At 46.3% G+C, this 19,403-nt stretch overlaps 1 protein-coding gene across 3 annotated transcripts in view; it reads right to left on the bottom strand.

Annotated features, from left to right (window-relative positions):
- Positions 1 to 19,403, bottom strand: part of TNNI3K (TNNI3 interacting kinase) — a 340,568-nt gene that overhangs the window by 302,357 nt on the left and 18,808 nt on the right. For all 3 annotated transcript variants that reach the window (XM_078156719.1, XM_078156718.1, XM_020968575.2), the window contains exon 5: positions 4,847 to 4,957. In XM_078156719.1, coding sequence (XP_078012845.1) covers positions 4,847 to 4,957 — 111 coding nt within the window. The remainder of the gene's footprint in view (positions 1 to 4,846; positions 4,958 to 19,403) is intronic.

Raw genomic sequence — 19,403 nt, 5'->3', positions numbered from 1 at the left:
GAAGCCCTAATAAGTGAGGAGCATTGGGAACACCCCTTGCAGGTAGTAGACCTTGAAAGGAGCCTGGAAGGAGCCAGTGATTCATGGAGATCAACCTTTCTGTGAAGGAGGAGGAAACTTCCAGGGCTGGGAATCATACCATGCAAAGGAACGGGGCCCGAAATGGAACACCAAGTTGGCTGGAAGAACGATGTGACAGACAGATAGGAAAATTAACATGGAGATGGAAATGACAATTTGGAAATTGACTGGATAGAGAGTAGAGGGAGAAGGAAGAAGGAAGGATTCATGTTGAAATCTTTAAATATATTGGCAAATGAGAGAAGTGGGAGGCGGGATCTATGAGGATATGGGAGCAGGGGAGAAAGGGGAAAAGAATGGAGACCTCTTTATCTGGATAAGTTGCAGTTCTGCCAGAAAGACTCACTGAGTATGTATATCTTTCCAGACCAAGATTTGCAATTCAAGGAATCGCAGATCTTTGACTGTGTGCTCTTATATACTCTGTTAGTGGTCTCAGCTGAAATCCCCTCATTTACCAATGGAGGCAGTTTAGCATTGATATAAATAAGAGCCATTCCTCTTAGAGACCTCCCATGCTGTCTCTTGCTCCGGGTCACAAGCTGAATTTGCTCCATTGGCTCCTAAAATGCCCCTCATCAGTTCTTCCCACTCTGACATTTTAAAGTTTTAAATGCTTTGTGTCTCATCCTTGGTCCAAACCTGTTCCTTCTTCTGAAAGTGTGTTTAAATATTTAGGGAAGCCCAGTGGGAGTTCCTTTTTCTCACAATGGAGCCACCTAGACTTACATTTGCCATGAATTGCACTGAACAGATTTATTTGCTGGAGGAAAATGACAGGCTGAAGGACCGAATGTGAAAATGAAACGTTAGTCTTCTTTAGATGACTCTCCTACCATAATTACCTCAATGTACTCTGAGACTGGCCACTGAGAACAAGGATGACACTCAGTTTTAGTTCAGTACATGTAAGCTGGCTCCTCTCTGAACATATAGGCAATGGATTGACCTGTAGAAGGCACTATGGGTCAATGGAAAGACCATTGGTCCTGGAATCAAAGGAGCTGGATTCAAATCCTGCCTCTAAGGCTTGATTCCTGTGTGACTCTGGACTAATTACTCCTGGAGTCTCAGTTCCGTCATCAGTAAAATGAGAGCCTCTGAGCTTCCTTCCATCTCTAGATCTGTGCATTTATGCTCTTATGATAACTGACTGTGGATGCAAGAGGTAACTAAAGAGGGGGGTAAAGATTTTGTTTGTCACATTTACTGTCATTTTGATATGATGTTCTATCACTATATTGCATGAGGACTGGAATGATGAATTTGAACTTCCACAAGAATACCCCTAACATTGATTTGTCTGGAGTTGAAACCTTGCTTGTGTTCCCTGGGTAGGACTGTGTGAAATCGCAGTATTTCAGCATTAGAGATCACCTACTCCAACTTACATATGATAATAAGTACTCCTTCCTGAGTGACCCTACAAGGGGTCATCCAAATTTGCTCCATGACTTCTATTGAAAGAGAGCTCCCTCTCACCTACTTTGCGGCACTGAATTTGCCTCATTGCTTCCACCAGATCAGTTCTATCTGTTTGGCCTTGTTCCTAGAGGCAAGACAGCCTCTGTCCTCTGAGGTCAACAGCAAGAGTCTCATCCATCTTCCCCATGGGATCCCTTCAAGCAGCCAAGGGCAGCCATGATATCTCCCTTTCCATGATCTGGTTGGAAATGGAAATGAGGAGTCAAGAAAAGACCAAATATAGGGGGCTCATGATCTCCATCTTCTAGACTGAAAGGCCATCATGGGAGGGCATCAGCCTTGTTCTGCTTGGCCGCAGAGGGCAGAACTGAGAACAATGGGTGGGCAATGCCAAGAGGCACCTTTAGGGTTGATGTCAAGAAAACATGCCTGTTCACACCCCAACTTCACCCTTAAGGCCGCCCTCCCCAGGACACTCTCCATTTCGTCAATGTCTTTCCTAAAATGTGGCACCCACAGCTGTCTTCTCATTAAGGCAGAGTACAGGGGGACTCCCACCTCCTTGCCTTGGCCACCGTAGGCGTTCTTATGGTTGATCCAAAACTTTGTTGCTATTAAAGTTGAAGTAGAGACTTGAGGTAAATCACACTGAAGAAGTCCCCCAGTGATTAGTGAGCCAGCCACAAAGGGGGACAATATGAACACCAGGTGAAAGGTATAGGGCGAATATTTGGGCAGGGTGCTTTGTAATTTGTTTTTTATTTATATTTATTTGTTTTTTGCAGTGGCAGGGGAGGGGGCGGGGGTGGGGGACATAGAACTTCTGAGATGACTCCAGAGGACATCACTAAGCTTGTCTTCCCACAGTCTCAGTTGAGGTGGACATAAAGAAAAGTGGGCCAGAGATTTCCCACTGGAAAGGCCACTCCCTGCATTTGGAGTAAGAGGAGCAGATCCATTTCTTCCTTCCTCTGTGAAGCAACGTAAAACCCTTACCTCTCTTGTCCTTGGCTTTTTCCTTTGTTATGAATTACCAGCAGAGAATGTCTTTGATGCATATGGGATTTACTGAATAGAGGGCTGAATTTGCCATGAGGAGGACCTGAGTTCAAATCCAGAGTCTGATGCAGACTAGTTGCGTTACCTTGGCCAAATCATTTAATCCCACATAGCCTCAGTTTCCCCAGCCATAAAATGGCAATGATATCAAAGCTATCCGCCTCACAATGTTGGCTCAAATGGTATAATCTCATCCGCTTCCAAAAGGGATGTCCCGCTTCCAATCCATCCACCCTTCAAGGAGCTTCCAAAATAATTTTCCTAAATCAGAAGTTTGATGACATGATAGCTGTGCTGAATGATTGTTCATGTTTCCTATTCCTCCAGGATGAAAGACAGATTCCTCAATTTGGCATTCAAACCCCTTTACAGCCTGCCACCTTGATAGGCTTATTTTAAATTTCTCCCTTTCCCACACTCTATGCTCCAGGCCGACTGACCAGAAGTGAGCATTCCCTCCTACCTCCGCACACACAGCTTTGTGCAGGAGGTCCACACTCCTTCCTCATCCCCAGCATCCTTCAAGGCTCAGCTCAGGGGGAGCTTCCTCCAGGAATCGCATGGCTAGGAGGTTTGGCTTCCTTCTCAAATTAAAAGTGCTGTGTGTTCCTGTGCACAGCTGGGTGATGGAGTCAGCTCTGGGCCTGGAGTATCGAGGACCTGAGGCCAAATATGAGCTCAGATACTTCCTAGCTATGTGGCCACAGCAAGTCCTTTAGCCTCCGTTTGCCTGAGCTCTCTCATCACCAAAATGGGACTAATAATAAAATCTATTTCCTAAGGTTGTTGTGAGGATCAAATCAGATAATAAGTGTAAAGTGCCTAGCACAGTGCCTGGCACATGGTAGGTACTTATATATACATATTAGCTATGATTATAATTATTAATTCTCCCAGGGAAACAAAAGCTCTTTGAGGGAAGGGAATATATATATATATATATATATATATATATATATATATATATATATGTGTGTGTGTGTGTGTGTGTGTGTGTGTATGTATATATATGTGTATATGTATATATACGTATATATGTATATATGTATATATGTATATATGTATATATGTATATGTGTATATATGTACATATATATATGTATATATGTATATATGTATATATGTATATATGTATATATGTATATATGTATATATGCATGTGCGCATACATACATATATATATATATATATACAATCACACACACACCTATATATACAAATACACACATATTCATAAACACACACACATATACATACACACATACATTTGTAGAACCTGGCCTGGAGCTTTACACTTATATGTTGTGCAATAAATGCCTGTTAGATTGGATTTGGAGATAAGTGCAAAGTGGTTTGTGAATCTTGAAGGGCTCTATTAACATCAGTTATTAATATTATTATCATTTTTCCAGCCCTGCGTCATTGTTCCTCCTTTTCCCCTCCAGCATCTCCAGGCTTTGGGCACAGACGAGCTGGGACGATGGCAATGTCCCTTCAAGGCTGGCCTCCTGTTGCCTCTGGCTGGGCTACCTTGGACGTGATGGCCAGCATGCAGAGCTTCCTCGTAGCCCATAATGTTCAATTATATTAATATTCCCACTGGATGGATTCGGCTTCCAGGAGTCACTGGGAAGGACAAAACTCCAAGGGAAATGGAAGCGTTTATTTACTGAGCAGGAAAACAACGGCAAACATTCCAAAGCACGATATTCTATGTAACCGAAAAAGTCACTATGATTAAGACCAAGAATAAACAAGATAACATTTGTTGTCATTGTTAAAAGGCTGCTCAGTAATATAGGAGAGAGGCGCTGGATTTAAAACAAGGCATCTCCTCATTCTTCTGAGTTCGAATCTGGCCTCAGATAGCTGTGTGACCCTGGGCGAGTCACTTCACTGCTGTCTGCCTCAGTTCCCTCATCAGTAAAATGGGGATAAGAGCACCAACTTCACAAGTTTGTTGTCAGAGAAAGTGAGATAATACATTCACCTTTAAAATGCCACATAAATGTTAAATAAATTATTACAGCAGCAGTGATGGCATTTTTATTATTCGGGGCAGAAAGGTTATTGGAGAAAACTATGTTTTGGGGCTCAAATCAGGCCTCAGACACATAACACTTACTAGCTGTGTGATCCTGGGCAAGTCACTTAACCCCATTGCCTAGCCCCCCCCCCAAATGTATTGTAGGAGAAAACTATGTGTTACAAGAAGGAAAGATATCAATGAAAACAGTGAGGCCGTTTCACATTGTTCCCCCAGGCGCACAGAGGGGCCTACCTCCAGGTGCCCGGCGAGGGTGGCCACGTGCAGGGCTGTCAGTGCCCCGTAGCCGGCCTGTTGGACGTCAGCCCCGCTGTGCAGGAGGGCCGTGATCAGCTCTGCATTGTCCTGGAAGGAAACACATCCTCAGTGAGACTTCTCATCTATAAGCTTTCAAAGCTGCGTGTGATGTTTTACTGATTCCCCGCCTGTCACTTGGTTTAGACGCCCAGAGAAAACAGAAGTGGGATTTCAGGTGTTCAGAAGTGTTAGCGCATCAGAGGGAGAGGCCAGGCTCGCAGGTGCTCAGAGCAGGAGCTGGGGAGTCACTGGGTCCCAGTTTTAATTGAGCCTCTTCCCAGTCACAAGGGAAGGCAGGGACGCTGTTTACCGGAGATGCTGCTGCCCCAGCCTCAGCTCAGACCTCCAGGCAGGGGTTGCCCTACGTGGGGTTCACAGACAGGAAGAATGCTCTCCGCAGCAAGGAGTGTTAACCTCAGGAAGAGACCAGGATGGGGCAGGGTTAAGTTTGCCCACTGTTTCTAGATCTTCGGATGAAAGTTGCCTTAGAGAACTGAGACATGGGCCTGTTGACGGCCAGCGTCAGATATAGTCATGGCTACTTTTTCATCATTACCAGTAATCTTTCGTTACTACGTCTGTAAGGCCCGGCGGTAGGGTCCTCTCCACACTCACTCAATACTGCTTCTCACAGCTGGGATCTTTCACTGCCCAGAACTATCAGGTTTCTGTTCAAGGCATCTAGGTTTCTGCTCATGGACCCACAAGCAGCCTGGTGTGGGTCCAATGCTAAGCTTCCTGCCTGTAGGGAACCCTGGAAAGGAAGCTCAGCACATCCAGAAGAGACTGGGATTGGAGGAGAAGCATTTAAAATAGTGATGAGAAGAACTCATAGTTGCAATAGCATTTATGATAACAATAATAATGTCATGATGAAATCTCCCTTAGCACAGGGCCTACACAGCAGCACAGCTGCTTCATTGGCATTCACATGAAACTTCTACTTATATCATCTCAGTCAAGCCTTCAATGCGTGTACTCTTCTGACCCTTTTACAGACAAATTAGGACTCAGACAGTGAGGGACTGGCCCATGGTGACAGAGTGAATGGTCAAGGCCACATTCAACATACATTTCCCTGTTTCTAAGTCTGGCGCTCTGAGGATCTACCATCTTCTTCTCCAGATCAATGACTTTTACAGAAATCTCCCAAGTCCATCACCAATGCTCAAATAACAAGCAGAGTGAGCTTTATTTCCAACTGAAGCATTAAGTGGAAATTAAACCCGCCTGAACCAACTTGCCCATCTTTCTCCGGGCAAACAAAGTCAAGTAACATTTATTAGATGCTTGCCATGTGCCAGACACTGGGCTAAGTGCTGATGATGCCAAGAAAGGCAAAAGCAGTCCCAGCCTTGGAGGAGTGTCATTCTAAGGGAGGAGAGCCACGCAAACTATGCTGTGCAAATGAGCCACGTGTGGGACAGATCGGAGGCAGTGGCAGAGGGAAGATGGCACGAAGGGGACCAAGAGAGCCTCGTTGCAGTAGATGAGATTTTGGCTGAGACTTTTAGGAAGCCAGGGAAGCCAGCAGGGGATGACCATAAGGGGGAGTATTCTGGGCATGGGGGGACAGCCAGAGAAGGTGCCCAGAATAAGGAAATGGAGAGTCTTGTGTGAAGAAGAGCTGGGTCATGAGGTATAATAGGGACAAAAGTGAGGACATGGGTCATGGTGTCTGGACAATGATATCACCGCTGGAAAGAGGATGTAGGACAGCATCTGGAGGCAGAGACCCTGGGTTTGAATCCTGGCTCTTCCATTGTCTATCAGAGTGATTTCTTAGCTGAGTGGGTATAACCTCTAGAGTCTTAATTCCAACATCTATAAAATGAAAAAGTTCGATTAAATGACTTCTAAGGCCTTTTCTGGGACAGCTAGGTGGTGCCATAGTATATAGAATGCTCGGCCTGGAGTCAGGAAGACTCATCTTCCTGAGTTCAAATCTGACCTCAGACATTTACAAGCTTGTGACCCTGGGCAAGTCAATCCACCCTGTTTATCCGAGTTTCCTCGGCTGTAAAATGAGCTGGAGAAGGAAATGGCAAACCACTCCAGTATCTCTGCCAAGAAAACCCCAAATGGGGTCATGAGGAGTCAGAAATGCCTGAAATGACTGGATAGCAACAAGAAGGCTTCTCTAGCGCTCAGTCCTCTGATCTTCTGAGCATCCAGTCGTGATGATGACATCCTCTCATTCTTCTCATCCTAACTCATATCGCATAGCCCTCTGCCATTGCCAAGCATTCTGTGCGAGTTATGTGACAGTCACCCTATGAGGCACCTGTTACAACTCTCATTCCAAACGTCCCGTGGAGAGGTCAATAGCTCTCTCAAGGAAACAAAGCTGGAAAGGGACAGGTCAGGATTCTGGCCCAAGGCTTCAGACTTCACCTGATTTAATTCAGTTCAATCAGCATTGACCATGCTCCCATTACGCACCAAGAGCTCCCAATCATTGAGGGAATAAAGATGAAGGTAAACAACCTCTGCCCTCTGGGCACTTCTACTTGCTTGAGGGTGCAGGATGCCCACAGTTAACTAAATATGAGCCATGTGCAGAGTAAACATGAAGTTATTTGGAGGACACTAAAGCTGGGGAATTGAGGAAGAACTCTCCAAGCAGATGGCATTGGAGCTGAGCCTGCTCAGGCGTGCTGAGAGACAAAAGGGTGAAGGAGGGCTGGCGGCCGTGGGTACTGTGGAAATGGGAGATGGACCGTCCAACACAGGGACCAGCCCACAGGCCTGACGGGCTCTGATCATACCTCACAGGAAAGATGGGTCATCAGACTGGAAAGACAGACAGGAGATTGATTCTGGAGGGCTTTGCATCCTAAATGGCTGGATTTACATTGTACCCTCGGCATAAAGTAGGGAGCAATCCAAGCTCCCGGGGCAGGGGACACCTGCCCAGACCTCTTTTCTATGGTAAAATTCAATTTTGTCCATTTGCCTTTAAAGCCCGTCGCAGCCTGGACCCAACCTGGCTTTTCAGACCCACCTTCCGGTCGGTTGTCGTGCTCTTTACTGACCAGCAAAACTGTCTTATTTGTTGTCCGTGAATAGGGCCTTCCATTTCTAATCTCCATGACTTTGCCCAGGACAACCTCCTGGCCTGTAATGTACTCCCTACTCTCCTCCCCCTCTTTGAATCCTTCATTCCTTCAGATCTCAGCTGAGGGGATGAGGCCTTTCTGGACCCCCTCAGCTCCCCCCAGCAGTTAGTGCCCTTCCCCTCCCCCGCCTCAATCTTCTGCTGACTTTTTTACATTTTTTGTCTTCTTATTTGTGCACAGATGACTTCTCTTGGCAGCATGGAAGCTCCTTGAGGACAAAGCTGGTTTGTTTTGTTTAATTTTTTTCTTTTGCACACCAAGGGCAAGGCCTTTAGGGCCCTGGAAAGCTTCTTGATAGAGTGGAGAGGAGAGGCAGGATGTGGAGAAACCTTTGGGGAAACCATAGCAACAGGCTGGCTGAGCTGTGATGAGATCTGAGCAGGGGAGGCGCTGGTGGTGCTACAGAAAATGGGTAATGGTAGGACTTGACTGGACACAAATTGACCACTGATGGGGTACTGGAAAGAGATATGGGAAGACAGAGTTGAGTATGACTCCTCGGTTGCAAAGGAGGGTGCCTGGAAGAATGGGGGTGCCTTCAACAGAAATAAGGAGAGGAGGGCAGTGTTTATGGGGAAAGATATGGACTCAGTGTAGGACATGTGGAAGTGAAGATGGCGAAGAGACAAGAGGTGTCCCTCAGGCAGCTGGAGAGAAATGGGGGCTGAATGCACAGATCTGGGAGCTGAAGGCAACGTGGAGGGGAGAGCCGGCACCTGTGGAGACTGATGGGATCTACAACAGGCAGTGTATAGAGAGGCAAGAGGGCGTCTTTCTAAGTAGATGAATTTCAAGGCCGTTACATGATAAACTCACCTCATAGAGCAGCATTTGACAGAAAGCATAAGCATTATGCAAATCCCGAACCTAGTAAAACTGACTACATTTATTACTGAGCATTTTATATATGGCAGGTAATAATACCGGCTTTTCCTAAAGAAATGAAGTTTCTATTAAGACTTGCATTAGGACTTGGTCGTCAAAAGAGCAGGCAGGTTTGCCTTAAGGCTACCTTGGGGCAAATGCGTGTTTATTTTTTAATACAGCTATATCTAAGCATGCTAGAGGTAGAGGGTACACACCCTTTGGCATATATAAGTGCATCTGGTTTGATATTTCAAAACAGAATTCAGATCTGCTTTCCAAAGAGCGTATGCTGGACAAAGGAAATGAGTTGTCAGATCAGACTGTGGGTAAAAAGATTCCAAACAATGAATCCTTCACAATTCCTTCAGGGGATAAAACCTGTTCTTCCTTCTTTCCTTTCTTCCTCCTTCCTTCCTTCCTTCCTTCCTCCCTCCCTTCCTTGATGCCTGCCTGCCTTCTCTTCTTCCCTCCCTTCTTTCTCTTCTTTCCCTTCCTCCTTCCCTCTCTCCTTTCCTTCGTTCCTCTTTTTATCCCTCCATCTTTCCACAAGTATTCTACAAGGAAGTCTCAAAAAGGGGAACTCCCTCCACTATTGCACAGGAAGCGAGTCTCTCCAGTTGATGGTCTGGGAGAGTTACCTAGAACACTGACAAGATAAATGACTTGTCCAATGTCACCTAGCCAGCATGTGTCAGAGGCAGGATCTAACTCAGGTCCGTTTGACTTTGGAGCCAACTTTCTATTCCCCAGGCCATCCTTCTAGTAACATAGCATTATTGAGACAGCAAGGCAGTGTAGTGATAGAGCACTGGTCCTGGAATCAGGAAGACCTGAGTTCAAATCCAGCCTTAGACACTTACTAACTGTGTAACCTCTGTCTGCTTCTGTTTTTTCATCTGTTAAAAGGAGATCATAATAACTCCTATGTACCAGGATTGTTCCGAACATCAAAGAAGATAATGATCATTAAGCACTTAGCACAGTGCCTGGCACATAGGAAATGCCATATAAGTATTAGCTGGCATTAACATTATTTTTATTGAGAGAAACAAACCCCCCTTTTTTTCCCCTTCTTCACCTCCAAAAAGAAGGGAAAGGCTAGAGAACATGAGAGTTGGGGAGAACGTCAGAGGACACGGCAGCGCCTAACTCCTACTGCGACAAGAAAACCAGGCACAATGAAAGTGTTCCTGAGAGGTGCCTGCCACCTCCCTCCAAGGCAATCCTTTCCACTTTTAGAGCATTCTATCGATTGTTAGTGCATGTGTGTGTGTGTGTGTGTGTGTGTGTGTGTGTGCACGCACATGTGTGTGAGTGCTTGTGTGTATGTGTGAGAGTGTGTGTGTTTACACTGGACCTAAAGGTACCTCTCTTCATGTCTCATACATTGCTTCTAGCCCTGTAATTGGGGCCCAGCTAAACAATTTTCTTCTTCCACCTGACAGCCATTGTAGGTGACTGAAGTCAGCCACCATGTTCCTCTTAAGTTTTCTCCTCTCCCTGGGAAGCACGTCCAGTTCCTCACTGGACCCACATCTCCTGTGTCCTGGAGCTCCTTCACCGTCCCACTTACCAATACTCTACCGAAAATGCAGTGCCCAGAAGCGCATGCAATATGACCACATCCAGCACAGCTGGACAGCCACCCTCTTGCTGGCTCAGTTTTTCTGTCCTTTCTTAATGGAGCATGAGACTTCATTAACCAGCATCACCGGGACTTTCCTGGCATACAATTTAGCTTGTAGTCCACTCTCACTGCCAGTTCTTTTTCAGACCGACTTCTGTCTGGACACACTTCTACCGTCTTGTATTTGTGAGTTATTTTTCATTCAAGTCTCAGACTTTACAATTCTTCCAAAAGTCTTTATAATACTGTACAATATATCTTGATCAAATTTCATCTTAAATTTCAGACTTGGCCCAAACACATAGGCTGTAGGGTTCTAGTGGCAACACAATCTTGAAAACACCAAGAAATTATTTACAAGCTATCTTATGGAGGGGAAAAATAGATGACATTATTATCCCCCAAAGGATAATTTGTACACCTGGTCCATATGCTCACTTTCTCGTCTTTAGACAATCTTTATTAGATTGATCCAGACAAGACAGAAGGCATTCTTGGTGAAGATAGGAAGAGAGAACAATCAAGCTTTCCAAATTATTTTGCAACAGAGGCCACGCCTTTACTTTTGCGTAGGAGTAAGATGAAAAAATGGCCCTCTTGTGTTTGTGGCTTGTTGATTTTAAAAACAAACACATTTGGCACTTGGCCAAGAAAGTTCCAGTCTGGGAGAACCTGCTCTCATAACAAAACTCTCCCACCCGCGTTCCCATAAGAGATGAGATGACCGTTTAATGACCAAAGTGATTATGGATCCACATAAGGCACAAAAGAGGGCAATGTCACAGCCCGGTCAGAAGTCTCAATGACTTCCTATTGCCCTTCCTATAAAGTGCCAACCAGCCCTTTGGGCCCTTCCCGCCCTCTGCAACTGAGCTGCAGGGTATGATTCTAGGATCATTTTGAGTTACTCCACCCACGTACTGGACACTGCAGCCAAAACACCCCATTTGCTCTTCTGCATACAGGACATTCCATCTCTGACCTTGTCTGGGAAGTTTTCCCTCTTCATCCTCTCCTCTTGGGTTCCCCAGATACCATCAAGCTTAGGTACCCTGCCCACCTCATCCAGAAGTGCTCTTCTCTGGAGGGGATGAGGAGGGGATCTGGGATTTCCTAGGCAGAGGAAACTCCCCAGATAAACACAGAGGCTCCCTGACCAATGGAGCTTGGCATTTTGGCTGTATCTTCCAGTCTTGGAGATTTGCCTGGGAGCACCCAGAGGTAAGGTCCAGGGTTACTGAGCCAATGTCAGAGTCAGCAGCTGAACTCTTGCCTGACTCTCTCCACTAACACACAAGGTATTGTATTTACTTGAATACAGTTTGTGTTGACTTATCAAAGCACATGATTTCTCCTCTCAAAATGTAAGTTCCCTGAGGGCAGGGACCAGTTTACAATTTTCTACTTATCTCTAGTGCCTTGTGTTTTCCAATAGTAGATGTTCAAAATAAGTAAGTTAAATGATAGGTAGCTTGAGGACGCAGTGGATTGAGCCTGGAGTCAGAAGACTCATCTTCCTGAGTTCAAATGTGGCCTCAGACACTTACTGACCCTTTGAAAGTCACTCAAACTTGTTGACCTCAGTTTCCTCAACTGTAAAGAAATGAGCTGGAGAAGGAAATGGCAAACCACTACAGTGCCTTTGCCAAGAAAACCCCAAATACAGTCATGGAGAGTCGGACATGACTGAACCATGACAACACTGAATAAATGACTGAGTATCCAAAAATTTAATTCAACAAGCATTTATGATATGCCTACTACATGTGATGCATCACCGAAGATCTAATTAACCGTATCCCAGTGAACAAATGATTAAGGCTAACATGACAGCTTGGGGAGGGGTAGGAATTAGGTTGTAATGACATAGGGCAAGAGGATCAATGAATTGTAACTAGAAGGGAGTCAAGAGAGCGTCAAGTACAAGTCCTTTATTTTACAGATGTGGAAACTGAGGCCCAGATAGGTTACTTGCCCAAAGTCATGCTGAGAGTGAGTGGCAGTGCCTGGATTTGAACCCAGGTACTCTGAGTCCAGTAACACTGCAGAAGACAGTGTGTAAAGGAGGGAGAATAACAGAATCGGAGCATTGGCCTAAGAGACTATGAGTGAGGCCAGTCAGGTTCTGGTCTAGGCTCAGTCACCCCAACACGATCCTCTGGGACCCTGGGACACAGGGCTCCGGGCTATTCCAGGAATATGACCTCCATCTTCCAGCTCTGGACATTCTCTCTGGCTGCCCCTCAGGCACGGGGAGCCCTCCCTGCCCACCTCCGGCTCCCGAATATCTCCAATTTAGCCTGTTGACATTTAGCTTGGACTCTATTATTTTCACGGTGACTCCCCCGTTAGACCGTTAGACCGTGAGCTTCTTGAGGGCAGGCACTTTGTCCTTCTTTATATACTTGTGCCTGGCACACAGTAGGTGCTTAATGAGTTTTTACTGACCCCATGATGTAATCTTGGGCAGGTGACTCCTCCTCTCTGGGCCTCGGTTTCTTTTCTTTAAAATGGAGAAGCTGAAAGGACATAGTCTAGGGGTTCTGAGCCTTTGTTGCTGTCTCATGGACCCTTTGGCAGTCTGGGGAGGCCTCTGACCTCCTTGGAATAACTTCTAAAAAACAATTCATAATGGAAGGAAACAAAACTTGGCTTCACAGATGTCCCTCCTCTGAATTCCGCTGGAGCTCTGGGCCACCAGGCTGAGGAGCCCTCCTGCCCTATCCTCTCCCTTTACAGATGATGGAACCAGGGCCCTGTGAGAGGAGGAGCTTGCCCAAGGCTGCAAGGCAGGATTTCAGTCCAAATCTAACACTACGCTGGTCAAACCGGCCCTCCCAGTCGCAGAAGCCTGCTGGCTCTCCCTCGGGGCTGAAGCAGCTCTTGGTGTCTAGAGCAGCTGGGTGTACACCACCATTTTCTGGAATCCCAGCTCCCCCCAGGGCGTGGCTCTCCGGCTGTCCCCTGCAGGGGACCTTTCCTGCTTCCCTCCCTCATTAGCACCTGCTCCCTCTGGAAATTCCTTTGTATTCTATGACGCAATAAACAGTTTGTGCTGGGTCTACTGCCTTGTGCAAACCTTCCACCCTCTGAGCAGAATGTGAGCCCCTTGAGGGCAGGGAATATGTCCTTTGGGTCTTTGTATCCCCTACCAGGGGCTGGGAACCTGTGGCCACACGTGGCCCTTCAGGTCCTCAAGGGGGGCCCTCAGACAGAACCCAAACTTCATAGAACAAATCCTTTTCATAAAAGGATCCCATTCTGTCAAACTTGGACTCAGTCAAAAGGACCTAGAGGGCCATGCATGGCCTTGCCACAATTCCCATTTCATAGATGAGGGGGTTGAGGCAGGCAGAGGTTAGCTGACTCACCCAGGGTCACACAAGTAAGAAGCGTCTGGTCTTCCTGACTCCAGGTGCAGGCTCCTGCCTCTGCTCCTGAGGGGGAGCTGGGAGCTGGTCCTTTGGGCAGCCTTCTGAATGTTTAAGATGGAGAGGAGCTGCGACCCCCATTGGCAGAGGGCTTCTCCTCACCTGGGAGTCCCCTGCATCTGTGAAATCCCAAGTCTGCTCCCCACCCCACTCCATCCACGTAAGCACAGCAGGAAGACTGTTCTGGGCTGGTTGGGCGTGCAGGGGAGTGAAGCCACAGAAGTCCTGCCTCCGCCCCCAAGGACAAGGGACTGCCCAGCCTGTGGGATGAAGAGCATTTAGTTCCAGGCATTAAAACTTAATGGACCAGAGAGTTCCCCCCTGTACACCGGGTCCTCAGCAGAAGGAGCCATTAATCAGAATAAAAACAACCATTGTCGCTATCATTCTCCGCCTCAGCCTCTCGCTGAAATAATGTCGAATCTGTTTTCATCAAAATTATCCCCTGTACGGAGATATCCTGGCTTTGTTGGGAGACTTGAGGGGTGGAAGGGAAGGCAGCATCGTGAAAACTGCCTGGGAGAAGCAGGAGGCTTCACCGAAGACGGAGGCCGGCTGCTTTGTGTGTGTCAGATTTACTCTCTTGAGCTTGAAGCTGGATGGGGCAGTGGGTAGAGCCCTGGGCTAAGACTTCAGATACTCACTAGAGGTGGGACCTTGGGCAAGTCACCTAACCTATGTCCACCTCACTTTCCTCATCTGTGAAGTGGGGAAAATAATACCACTTACCTCCAGGGAGGTGACGTTGTGATGATCAAATGATACCAGTAAAAGTCTTTAGAAACCTTAAAGTGCTACATAAATGCTAGCTATTATTGCTGTTGCTATTGTATCATTAATATCATTATACTCTTCCAAACAAGCACACAGACAGTGACATACAGAGTAATGAGTTCTGGATTTGGAGCCAAGAGAAGCCTGACTTTTCAGTCTGTCTCATTCCTGATCACAGAATCTCAGAGTTGGCAGGGACCCCCAAGGGCATCTCATCAGCATTGCTGCCACACAGTTATCTAGCCTCTCCATGCTTCCCAGGGAGGGGAGTCCACCATTTTCCCAAACTTATTTACCAGCCAGATGACTAGTGGGTGACTTACAGATGGACTCCGCTAAGCCTCAGTGTCTTCATCTCTAAAGGGACCAATAGCATGTGTTACCGAGTGATGCAGTGGTGGAGTGGGGTCACCTTTGAAGAACACGTGGTGACTCTGAAAGACCCAGATAAAATGGCATCCATATTTAACATGGAAGGAATGAGGCTGTTCTGGACCAAATTCTGGCCAATGAAGAAGAGCTTGCTCCAAAAGGAGAAGTAATGGAAACCTTTGACAAAGAAGGATTTATTGTAGAAAATGTGGACTAGAATGCTGTGTTAGCTGCGGAAAGGAAGGAAACAAACACTTATGGAGCTCCTAGCATGTGCCAGGCACTGTTCTAAGCACTGGACAAATGCTGTTTTGTTTGACTTTCACAATAACCCAATAAGTTGAGGGCCATTATCATCCCATTTTAGATCGGAAGGTGGAGGCCTTGGGTTCAAACCCTGGCTTTACCACTTTGTGTGTGTGTCCGTGTGTGTGTGTGTGTTCAGGTATGTGTGCATGTGTGTGTGTGTGTGCACACGTGTTCACTCACAAGTGATATTAGCCAAGTCATTTCATGTTCCTAGGCCTCAGTCGTCTCCTCTGTAAAACAAGGGTGTGACCAGAGAACCCCCAAAGTCCTTTCTGTTCTGATCCCAGAATCATGGCATGTAAGAGTAGGGAGGGACATCAATGACCGAGAAGCCAAACCCACACCTGCCAGAATCCCTCCAACAAGGTGCCAAACAAGGACTCCACCTGAGTCTCTGTCTCCATAATTCCATACTTTCACCAGTTCTCTGCTTCCATAATTCCCTGCCAGCTTCACCTCTCCCGCCCCCCTACACAAATTCTACATTCCAGCAGATGAATTCCCATGCCCTCCTCTTTGTACACATGTCTTCAGGCTTCCTTCTGTGGATTCAGGAAGGCCAAACTTCACTCCTCCCCCATCCCTCCACCCATTGCCCTCCGCTTTATCTGCTGAAGTCTTTCTCTTGCTTCAAGCCCAGCTCAGACGCCCTCTGCTGGATGATTCCTCAGGCTAATCATTCTATTTTGTCCTTCCCCCTAGAGTGCTGTGCCTGGATCTCAAACGCTACCTTGACTTAAACGTTTGCACGTGTGTTCATGTCATATCCCCCAGTTATGCCTCAGGGTCTTGAAGGCAGCGGCTGTGATATTCTCATCTTTGTATTCTAAGTTTCCAGAACAGTGGACAATTCACGAATATTGCTTCAATGTACTGACTGCAATGTAATTGATGAACTTACATATGATTATGGAGGAAATGTGAAGGACTGCAGAAGCGGGCAGATGTTCCCCTTTTTGAGGAAGAAAAGACAATGAATTCTTCAGGCTTAAGAAAAGTGAACCTGAGTTTGACTCCTGGAGAAATCCTTCAATGTGTTATTAAAAGGAATTGTTTTCTGTATTTAGAAAGGAAAGTTGGGACCACCAGGCTCCAGGAGAGTCTGATCAAGGAGAAGTCATGTCAAGCTAACCTCATCTAGTGTCATGGCATGTCCATGTGCGTGACTGATGAGATGTGATGCTGTGACCAAATGTGGATGGGCACGTTCCATAAAGGTGTTGGCCAAAGACATTCACAGACTTTGTACTTGTGTACATGTCCCATAAACCCCAGAAGACAATATGGTTCTTGAGGACAGAGATTATTCCATTTTTTTTTTTGCCTTTGTATCCTCTGTACCAGTGAGCTTTGAATACTGTGAATGTTTCAAATCCATCAGATATTCTGCTCTTTGGATGCCCATCAAACATCCTGGTGAGATGTCCAGTGGAGAGCTGGTGATGTGTGATTACATGTATAGGTTTGGGAGCCATATGCTGCTGCTGCTGCTGATGATGATGATGATGACAATAATAATTATCTGCAAAATGATGATCATTGAATATATGATAGTTGATGAAATCACCAAGAGAACATCTAGAGACAGAGAAGAAGAGGGCCCAGGATGATGCCTTGAGGGACATCAAGTCAGGGCGAAAGAGTTTGATGTTATTCTGGCAAAGGAAACTGAGGCAGAGTTTCAAAGAGTTAAAGGGAGAACCAGGAGAGAGAAGTGACATGAAAGAGAACACAGAAGAGCAAGTATCTGAGAGAAAGGAGGATGCCCAGAGGTCAAGAAGGATGAGACTGCAGGTCCAGCACCTATGTACAAGCTACCTCGCTGTCTCAGAGCAAAGGGAGGAAGTTTGGAGAGGCAGATTTTGGCCAGATACGAAAGGAAGTGTCCTCACAATTCAAGCAATCTGAAAATGGAATGGCCTGTCTTGAGGTAAGTAGTCATCAGTGTTCCATTCATGGAAGTCTTTGAGTAGAGGAGAGGTGGCCACTTTGTGGCTAATATCTTGGAGAAAATGACTGTTCAGGCCCATATTGGACCAAGTGGCCTTTCAGGTAAGGTCCCTTCCCACTGGAAAATTCTTTGTGACACAAAGTAAAGCTCCTTTTTAATAGGAAATGTGTTGGTATATATGGAAAAGTCGAATTATCTGGCATCTTGTGGCAGTACAATGTAAGTAGAACCATATTAAATGCCGTGTCTTAGCCACTCCCATTTTTTAATATGAAATGTGATTGGTCACGAGTTCTTCCTGTTTGCTGGTCAAATATTCAACATTGGCTGAAATGATGATGAAGCGAGGAGCCAAGGTAAGTATTGCTTTTAAGATGCGGTTCAAGGAAAGTTAGTGATTCACAGCCTTTCTTTTCCATCTAATAATCGATGCCTTAAATTCTTCATTAATATGATACACCAACTCAGTATCTATCTCCGTTATAACAACAAGAATCCTCTGATTCCTTTACCTGCGATTCAAGGCTTTCCAAAATACTCCAGAAGACTGACTGTCAGTTATCCAATCTGTTCTCCAAAGGGCCAGTGATTTGGGGAAACTTGGACATTTTCTTTACAGACAAAGTGTTTTGGGATGACTGCATGTTCTCCACACTGATTAATTGAACCTTGCATACTGAAAAGGGAGGAAAAATAGCACAGATGTGCAGAAAAAAGCTGCTGCAGCAGTTTCCAAGAATTCTAAGGAAGTCCATCCATCAGAAATGCAAAGTCGTCTGGTGGATGGATAAGATAACTTCTCCATCTTGGCAATGCAAGCGTGGCTTCATGTGAAAGCAGAAGGTAGATCATGAGGCCTCTCAAGATCCCTGGACTGGGGGCCGCAGATAACTGACTCCCCCAGGCATTTCCTAGGTTTTTTCATCCCTTACTTCCCTGACATGGTCTCCTTTAGGAGCTGCTACTCCCCTGATGTTCCATGTCGTCTCTAGACCCCAAACATTTGCACTGGCTGTAATCTAACCAGGAATGTTCCCCCTCTTCATCTCCACTGCCTCCATTCCCTTCCTGCCTTCAACACTCATCCCAATCCTACCATCTCCCAGCAGCTTCTCCCAGGCTCCACTCCCCTGGGCCTCTGCTTTCCTCTGCGATCACCCTCCATCTGCACTGTCTGCCATTAGATCTGGGGCGCTTTGCATCTTTAGCGCTTAACACAAAACCTGGCATATAGAAAGCATGTGATAAACCCTGACCAATGACGTCTCTTTTGTCCCTTCCCATGTCTGACTCATGCGTTCTGAGTAATAATAGTCCATGGGCTTCATGGTCCCCATATGGTATCCATCACTTTGGAGGGAAGTGGCCAATACCTAAGGGTCAGGTTGGTGGACTTCTTGCTAGCATCTAGAAAATGCTAAGCACAATGCCAACTTCTCCCAAAAATGAATTAGGAAGTGACAGACCCTGGCACACCAGATTACGATGTCAAATGGCATCTGCAAGAAAGGTAAACCTTTTGGATATTGTCTTTGCTTGGAAGAAGGTGAGCCCTATGCCTGGGCAGGGCTAGAATGAAGCCTCCCCCCACTGAACAGTTCATAGGGTTCAGCCCAGGGAGTTGGACCTATGACATCCCATCATCAGCTCCAACTTCCATGTCCCAAACAGAACTTCCTCTAGCTCCCTGCTCCAGTTTCTGACTTCCCAATTTCCAACAGTGACAACATCGAGCACTTACTTTCCCATGTCCAAAATTCTCACATCATCTGTGACGGAGCCCCGCTCCTATTCCCCTCACTCCCAGACTGTCCCCGACTCCAGGGTCCATCCCATTTCTGCTGCATCACCCCAAGCCAACCTCTCCTCTCTTTTCCTTTGTCACCGCCCTCAGTTCCACCAGCCTGGGTGAGTGCACTAGCCCCCTAAAAGGGCTCCCCCTTCCTCTTCCCTGTCTCTTCACAGCACTGACAGATGAGTGACCCTTCCAGAAGCAGAGTCCTCATCAAAGATCCTCAGAGGCTTCCTACCACCGACCAAGTGA

Source organism: Phascolarctos cinereus, unplaced genomic scaffold (assembly GCF_003287225.1).
Source record: "Phascolarctos cinereus isolate Bilbo 61053 unplaced genomic scaffold, phaCin_HiC Scaffold_5;HRSCAF=322, whole genome shotgun sequence".
NCBI classification, from domain to species: Eukaryota; Metazoa; Chordata; class Mammalia; order Diprotodontia; family Phascolarctidae; genus Phascolarctos; species Phascolarctos cinereus.
Note: the sequence above shows the minus strand (reverse complement) of the source record. Positions and strands in the feature narration are given on the sequence as shown.